The sequence below is a fragment of the Pan paniscus genome, chromosome 20, assembly GCF_029289425.2.
Source record: "Pan paniscus chromosome 20, NHGRI_mPanPan1-v2.0_pri, whole genome shotgun sequence".
Taxonomy (NCBI): Eukaryota; Metazoa; Chordata; class Mammalia; order Primates; family Hominidae; genus Pan; species Pan paniscus.
In genome coordinates this window covers 48782886-48791941 of record NC_073269.2, presented here as the reverse complement: position 1 = coordinate 48791941, position 9056 = coordinate 48782886, and the positions used below count along the sequence as shown (strand labels likewise).

General features: G+C 39.8%; 1 protein-coding gene across 1 annotated transcript; it reads right to left on the bottom strand.

Moving 5' to 3' along the window:
- Positions 1 to 2111: 2111 nt before the first annotated feature.
- On the bottom strand, positions 2112 to 9056 carry LOC117976929 (small ribosomal subunit protein eS10-like; the record flags this gene model as incomplete). The annotated part of the gene is made up of 1 exon (XM_055102856.2): positions 2112 to 9056. A coding segment is annotated over one exon (510 nt), but the record flags the coding sequence as incomplete, so codon positions are not given.

The window sequence follows — 9056 nt, the reverse complement described above, 5'->3', positions numbered from 1 at the left end:
AGTAATCTTTAAATAAAGATAGTTTTTAAATTATTGGTAAAATAAAGTAGAAATGTCTTCAGAATTTAATTTAGATATTTGTGCCTGGGTCTGTTGGCAGACAGGTTTATAATGTCTACTAGATGTCTTAAGGTCATCAAACAGCTGCTCTGCATATATACATTTCCTTAATTTGTCTGTAGGCTTATGTCTTTAGATTTGAGCTCTTAGTTTCTGAGTTCAAGTGATATAACCACAGCAAAGCCAGTCCATGTCCCAGCTATGCCTCTTGGCCGTGCTGGGAGAGATTCCAGGCATTATCTTCATAGCTCTGTTTTTTGTCCTGAGCTTCACATCAGGTACATAGTTAGAACTGCTTACTTTCTAGTTTGTTCTACTGAATATAAGGGTGTATTAGTCTGTTCCCATGTTGCTACCAAGAAATATGTGAGACTGGGTAATTTATAAAGAAAAGAGGTTGAGGCCAGGCACTGTGGCTCACGCCTGTAATCCCAGCACTTTGGGAGACTGAGGCGGGCGGATCACAAGGTCAAGAGATCGAGACCATCCTGGCTAACACGGTGAAACCCCGTCTCTACTAAAAATACAAAAAATTAGCCGGGCATGGTGGTGGGCACCTATAGTCCCAACTACTCAGGAGGCTGAGGCAGGAGAATGGAGTGAACCCACGAGGTAGAGCTTGCAGTGAGCTGACGTCGTGCCACTGCACTCCAGCCTGGGTGACAGAGTGAGACTCCGTGTCAAAAAAAAAAAGAAAAAGAAAGAAAAAAGAAAAAGAAAAGAGGTTGAATTCACCCATGGTTTGGCAGGCTGTATAGGAAGCATAATTCTGGCACCTGCTCTGCTTCTGGGGAGGCCTCAGAAAACTTACAATGCAGGAAGGCAAAGAGGGAGCAAGGCATCTCACATGATGGAAGCAGGAAGAAGAGAGCAAGGGGGAGGTGCTACACACGGTTAAACAATCAGATCTCACAAGAATTCTCAATCATTATGGCAGCACCAAGGGCAATGATGTTATATCATGAGAGACCTCCCCCATATTTCAATCACCTCTCACCAGGCCCCACCTCCAGCATTGGAGATTACAATTTGATATGAGATTTGGGCAAAGACACAGATCCAAACCATATCAAAGGGTTACTAGGAGCTTATTATGTAATCACACTATGTGATTAAAACAGATATAGACAAAACAACCCTATACGCAAAGTATATTATAAAAAGTAAAATATGTTTTTAGTTTTAAAAGGTACTAGAAGAAATGGATAAATTCCTGGACACATACACCCTCCCAAGTCTAAACCAGGAAGAAGTCGAATCCCTGAAGAGACCAATAACAAGTTCTGAAATTGAGGCAGTAGTTAATAGCCTACTAAGCAAAAAAAGCCCAGGACCAGATGGATTCACAGCCAAATTCTGCCAGAGGTACAAAGAGGAGCTGATACCATTCCTTCTGAAACTATTCCAAGCAATAGAAAAACAGGGACTCCTCCCTAACTCATTTTATGAGGCCAGCATCATCCTGATACCAAAACCTGGCAGAGACACAACCAAAAAATAAAATTTCAGGCCAATATCCCTGATGAACATCGATGCAAAAATCCTCAATAAAATATTGCCAAACCGAATCCAGCAGCACATCAAAAAGCTTATCCACCACGATCAAGTTGGCTTCATCCCTGGGATACAAGGCTCATTCAACATATGCAAATCAATACACATAATCCATTACATAAACAAAACCCATGACAAGAACCACAGATTATCTCAATAGATGCAGAAAAGGCTTTCGATAAAATTCAACACCCCTTCATGCTAAAAACTCTCAATAAATTAGGTGTTGATGGAATATGTCTCAAAATAATAAGAGCTATTTATGACAAACCCACAGCCAATATCATACTGAATGGGCAAAAGCTGGAAGCATTCCCTTTGAAAACCAGCACAAGACAAGGACGCCCTCTCTCACCACTCCTATTCAACATAGTATTGGAAGTTCTGGCCAGGGCAATCAGGCAAGAGAAAGAAATAAAGGGTATTCATACAGGAAAAGAGGAAGTCAAATTGTCTCTGTTTGTAAATGGCATGATGGTATATTTAGAAAACCCCATCATCTCAGCCCAAAATCTCCTTAAGCTGATAACCAACTTCAGCAAAATCTCAGGATACAAAATCAATATGCAAAAATCACAAGCATTCCCACACACCAATAACAGGCAAACAGAGAGCCAAATCATGAGTGAACTCCCATTCACAATTGCTACAAAGTGAATAAAATACCTAGGAATACAACTTACAAGGGATGTGAAGGACCTCTTCAAAGAAAACTACAAACCACTGCTCAAGGAAATAAGAGAAGACACAAACAAATGGAGAAACATTCCATGCTCGTGGATAGGAAGAATCAATATCGTGAAAATGGCCATACTGCCCAAAGTAATGTATAGATTCAATGCTATCCCCATCAAGCTACCATTGACTTTCTTCTCAGAAAAAACTACTTTAAATTTCATATGGAACCAAAAAAGAGCCCGTATAGCCAAGACAATTGTAAACAAAAAGAACAAAGCTGGAGGCATCATGCTACCTGACTTCAAACTTACTACAAGGCTACAGTAACCAAAAAAAATTGTACTGGTACCAAAACAGATATATAGACCAATGGAACAGAACAGAGGCCTCAGAAGTAACACCACACATCTACAACCATGACAAACCTGACAAAAACAAGCAATGGGGAAAGGATTCCCTATTTAATAAATGGCGTTGGGAAAACTGGCTAGCCATATGCAGAAAACTGAAACTGGACCCCTTCCTTACACGTTATACAAAAATTAACTCAAGATGGATTAAAGAGTTAAACGTAAGGCCTAAAACCATCAAAACCCTAGAAGAAAACCTAGGCAATACCATTCAGGACGTAGGCATGGGCAAAGACTTCATGACTAAAACACCAAAAGCAATGGCAACAAAAGCCAGAAATGACCAATGGGATCTAATTAAACCAAAAAGCTTCTGCACAGCAAAAGAAACTACCATCAGAGTGAACAGGCAACCTACAGAATAGGAGAAAATTTTTACAATCAATCCATCCGACAAAGGGCTAATATCCAGAATCTACAAGGAACTTAAACAAATTTACAAGAAAAAACAAACATCCCCATCAAAAAGTGGGAGAAGGATATGAACAGGCACTTCTCAAAAGAAGACATTTATTGACCAACAAACATATGGAAAAAAGCTCATCATCACTGGTCATTAGAGAAATGCAAATCAAAATCACAGTGAGATACCATCTCATGCCAGTTAGGATGGCAATCATTAAAAAGTCAGGAAACAGATGCTGGAGAGGATGTGGAGAAATAGGAACATGTTTACACTGTTGGTGGGAGTGTAAATTAGTTCAACCATTATGGAAGACAATGTGGCAATTCCTCAAGGATCTAGAACAAGAAATACCACTTGACACAGTAATTCCATTACTGGGTATATACTCAAAGGATTATAAATTATTCTACCATAAAGACACATGCACACGTATGTTTATTGCAGCACTATTTACAATAGCAAAGACTTGGAACCAACCCAAATGCCCATCAATGATAGACTGGATAAAGAAAATGTGGCACATATATACCATGGAATACAACACAGCCATAAAAAAGGATGAGTTCATGTCTTTGCAGGGACATGGATGAAGCTTGAAGCCATTATTCTAGGCAAACTAACACAGGAACAGAAAACCAAACACCGCATGTTCTAACTCGTAAGTGGGAGTTGAACAATGAGAACACATGGACACAGGGAGGGGAACATCACACACCGGGGCCTATTGGGGGATGGCGGACTAAGAGAGGGATAGCATTAGGAGAAATACCTAATGTAGGTGATCGATTGATGGGTGCAGCAAACCACCATGGCACATGTATACCTACGTAACAAACCTGCATGTTCTGCACGTGTATCCCAGAACTTAAAGTATAATAATAAAAAAAAGAAAATAAAAAAAGTAAAAAAAAAAAAAAAAAAAAGTCACCTTCTACCGCAGAGGAGAAGAAGCTGAGGGAATTTAAGTCAGTGGTCCATGGTCATCCAGCCAGTTCATAGCAGAACTACTGTGTTTCATCTTAAAGTTTATGCACAGTCAGAAAAGTGAGACACAGAAGGAAGGCAAAGCTAATTTTTGTTGTAGTTGATGTTCATGAAGGGTACGTGTGTTACACAGAATCATGGCCTCCTAAAAATGTCCACATCCTGACCCCTGGAACCAGTGCATGTTACTATATTTGGCAAAAAGACTTTGAAGATGTGATGAGATTAAGAATCTTGAGATGGGAAGGTTATTCTGGATTATCTCAGTGGGCCCAGTGTATCATAAGGGTACTTGTAAGTGAAAGAGGGAGGCAGGAGGGTCAGGGTGAGAATGATGCAGCGTGAGAGACACCATTGGCCATCGCTGGCTGTGAACGTGCATCGAAAGACAAAATTACTATAGATCTATAACTAATTTAGTTGTAAATCTAATTGGCGCTTTTTTTTTCCTGAGACAGAGTCTCGCTTTGTCGCCCAGGCTGGAGTGCAGTGGCACGATCTCAGCTCACTGCAAGCTCCGCCTCCGAGGTTCACACCATTCTCCTGCCTCAGCCTCCCGAGTAGCTGGGAGGCACCTACCACCATGCCCGGCTAATTTTTTTTTTTTTTTTTTTTTGTATTTTTAGTAGAGACGGGGTTTCACCATGTTAGCCAGGATGGTCTCGATCTCCTGACCTTGTGGTCCACCTGCCTCAGCCTCCCAAAGTGCTGGGTTTACAGGCGTGAACCACCGCACCCGGCCAGATCAAATTGGCTTTTAATTGTGATTCATGATTTGGGGCAGAACTCATTTTATAAATACAGTGATAGCTCCCCCTGGGCAATACAATAACAGAACAGTGGATTTTGTCAAATGAGAACCAGTAAACAGAGCCATAGAAATGGATTGGTTAACATCAATGTACTTCAGGTCACTTTTTTTGTAAAAATTAAAGCAGAGGTGACTTCCTTATTATGCTGACTCAGGTAGACTGGAATCTCCTGTTCTCAGGAAAAAAAATTGGTCTGTTTTGGAATCTGTCTGCTTCCTTAAAATTTCAGTCAGAGTATGTAGCATTTAGCATGAGTGGCTCTGTTTTGGAGTCTCTAGGACCTCACTAAGGGACCAGAACTTAAGACATTAGCAATCCTTTCCATCACCATCATTTTGGGCTTCCATCATTCATAGGTTATAATGTCCTCCTGATCACACATTTCTTTGAGTTTTTGTAACTCCAGCCAAAGAGACACCATTTGATATTCAATGGATGGCTGCATGCAAACATTTAAAAACTTGTGGAGAATACAACAGAATACAACACACCAGGAGACTACTAATATGACTATCAGGAAGATAATACCAAGAGTTTGGAGTATGCACCTTAGGCAAGATGCAAACCAACTAAAATAGAACACATCAAAGAGTGAGCCAGAAGAGCCTAGCCATTTTAACCAAGCAGCACATTTGTTAATTTTTGCAACTAAGTCTCTATAATATCCGATGTATTTATCCATGTGCAACAAGAAGTGTCAGAAACTGCACAGACTCCTTCCTGTTCAGCTAGTAGTGGCCAATTTATTAACTAGCATCCCATGGCTGGGTTAAATTAAACAGGGAGTGAGAACAGGTGAGTCTGAAGGTCTAAAGTCTAAAAGGGACCACTGTACATCTGAAAAAACAGCTGTGTTAAAGATGCTGCTAATGAGCCTGAGGCTCTCACCAGAGGCAGATGCCCAATTTTGAACTTTACAGCCACCAGAATCATAAGCCATATAAACCTGTTTTCTTTATAAGCTACCCAGTCTCAGGTATTTTGCTATAGCAACATAAAATGGACTAAGACAAGTATACAGCTGTTAAAAGACTAAGAGATTTTTTATATCCTGATGTGGAATGACCTGCAAGATGTATTGTTAAATGAAGAAGCCAGATGCAAACAGTGTGCCTCAAATGTTTACCATTTACTTTTGAAAAAAAGAAGAAAGACTAGACCAATGTGCTTATAAGATGTGTTGGTGGTATAGTGGGGAGCATAGCTGCCTTCCAATGTGCTTGTAAATATTAGGTTGGTGCAAAAGTAATTGTGGTTTTTGCCATTAAAAGTACGGGCAAAACCGCAATTGCTTTTGCACCAACCTAACACATAGAATATGTCTGGATAAGACATAAGAAACAGATATTCCTGGTTGCCTCTGCAGAGGGAAACCAGGTGATAGGATGGAGGAGGGATAGGTGTTATGAGGGACACTTTCAGTATATGCTTTTCTACCTGTTGAAATTTGTACTGTTAATGCATTACCTGTTCAAACAAGTAAAATTTATGATTATAAAAATATACACTAAATCATTAAAAGTGGTTATTGCTGAAGGAAAAAAAAGATGCTGCTAATGTCAGCCATTGGGTAGACTAAAGGATCTCTTATGTTATGTGGAAATAAGGGAATGAATTCATCCCAGATTCAACACTCTGTTAAGCTACCCTCAGAAGATACTTCTTGTGAAATTCTAATGACAGCATTATCTCACCAAGAAAAAGAGGCAGACATGAGCAAGGACAAATTAAGAGGGGCAAGAGCCTCATCAGGAAGGGGAGTCTTGTTTTGACATCTTGGGAAAAGCTGTCCACAGTGTGAGGTCATCAACTTCTTGTCCTGGTTTGCAGTTAAGTGCCTCTAGTTATGGTGTCAAACATTTTGGTGAGCTCTGAGTGGCCCATACCTCAGACATTAAGGTTTTCCCATGAAATTTACATTGAGTTGTCCCCCTCCAGCTTATAGGGCTTCAGGAACACAGCAGATCTTGTTCTTACTGATTCCATAGGAGAAATTGGATTGGAGAAACTAGAAGAATTCAGGGTCCAGTCCAGTCTACAGGTGGATTATAAAAACTCAAAAACAATGAACAGAGCTGAAATCTCATAAAAGTTGTGCTACAGTTTTTCTTCTCAACATAATTTTTCTCTCTATGGGCATCTCTATTTCTACCAAAGATAATACCACTAAGGCAAATTTGTTTGCAAAATAGATTGAGTCTCATCAAACTTGGCCTGACTGTTTACATTAAGTGCAGAAAGAGTTGTAATGGATCACATAGGCTCTTCTTAAACTTTGCTTTGCTGGATATTTTTTATAAGGAATCTCAGATTAAACTTTCAAAAACCTCTTGAGACCAGGAAGCCAAACCAAGGCTTTCTTTACACTTGCCTGCAGTATCTGTGGTTTCATTCTATTTATATTTTCAAATGTAATATCCCAGTCAAAGCCTTGGTAATATAACCAATGTTTTCAAATGTATCCTGTTATAAAGAGAGCAGATATTTATTGAACTTAAGCAAATATCTGTATTACCATAAACATATGAATACTCATGAATAGTTGCCCAATTCTAAGGCAGTCAGGTAGGGAGCAAAAGTAAATGCTTCAATTTTTGTTCACAAAAGTATACTTTGTCAAATTACTGTGTGCTATAGATTGGTTAAAAGAAAAATTCCATAAATCTGGAAAACAAACCACTTAAAGAATCAGCAAAACTCCAAACAAAAAATCATAAAAACATTCTCATCATTATTATTATTTAGTCCAATGAAATTGAGTTTTTTCCTGCTTGGTCTTGGCTGGCAATTTCATGAAGGTATCAGAAGAACTTGGAAGTTCTTAGACAGTCCAGTGTATCTTAAATTCATCAAAAACTTGTATTAAAGAATCCTTGTCAGAGTCTTTTCTGTAAATCTCCTTGAAGCAAGAAGCAATTTTGGACTGTAGCTGATTGGAAATACTTTGAGGAAGAATCAAAACAACTGTCTATGAATGACAGATTTAAAATAACTATGGTTAAAAATCTGATGAGCGTTCATTACGATAAAGACATGGCTCATATAGAAATCTAGTTGCTTCTGTGGCATATGACATTATGACTGATATTAGATTTCTATGAATCTCATATAATTTTTGGAAGACTCATATCAGTAACATACCCATAAATTAACATTGAGAATACTTAGCATCACTTATCATTTGACAATGCTTCCCATATAATTTAACATAACAAATAAAGTGGCTTTTCCATTTAGCTTGTGTTTCTTAACTGGATTACTGAGTTCTCGGTGTAGCCCATTAACGAATATGGCCAACAAAGTATAGGCTTATGTATGTTGAAAAACCTCCCTAGGTCATCTAGCTAAAAACCATTAATTTAGCCCTACGTCCTACCTATTTAAACAGGAGAGTTCACCAGCCTGGTTACACATTAGTAGCATCTGGGGAAGCTTAAAAATTATCAATGCCTGGGTCCCACGCCAGACCACTAAATCAGAAGGTATGGGGAGTGAGGGCTTCAGCATACATTTTTTAAAAATGTTTCCCAGTGATTCCAATGTGTGGCTGTATTTCCCATCAGATTTATCTGAATTCTCGTGGCATTCATTTTGTTCTATTTTGGTATTATAATTACTTTTTTTTTCTTTTTGGCTGTAGGTTTATTCAATGCAAAATAATCCTCTCCAATTTTTCTGAGGTGGTTGACCACGTCCACATCCAAATCCGCCTCTAAACTGGAATTTGGTTGCCGACCCGGCCCCAGCCTCGGTTTTCTTGTCGGCACCAGGGGGCACAGCACTCCGTCTGTAGGTATCTCTGTCGGTTTCCTCTCTTTTGAGTCTTGCAGGTGGCTCACCCTCCAGACCTTTAGGCGGAGGCCTGCCAGTCTCTGGACGGTTGTGGCGTAGGGTGGCAGGCACAATCTCCAGGGGCAGATGAAGATAATCACGGAGATACTGGATGCCTTCATTGGTAAGGTACCAGTAGAAATGTCTCCAGGCAAACTGTTCCTTCATGTAGTCTCGGGACTTGAGAGACTGCATGGCCTTCATGACATGAAGGTTGGGCACATTCTTGTCTGCCAGCTCCGGGTGCTTAGCCATGTGGACATCCTTCTTAGCCACCGTGACTCCTTCCTTAAAAAGGAGTTCATGGCTGGGTGCGGTGGC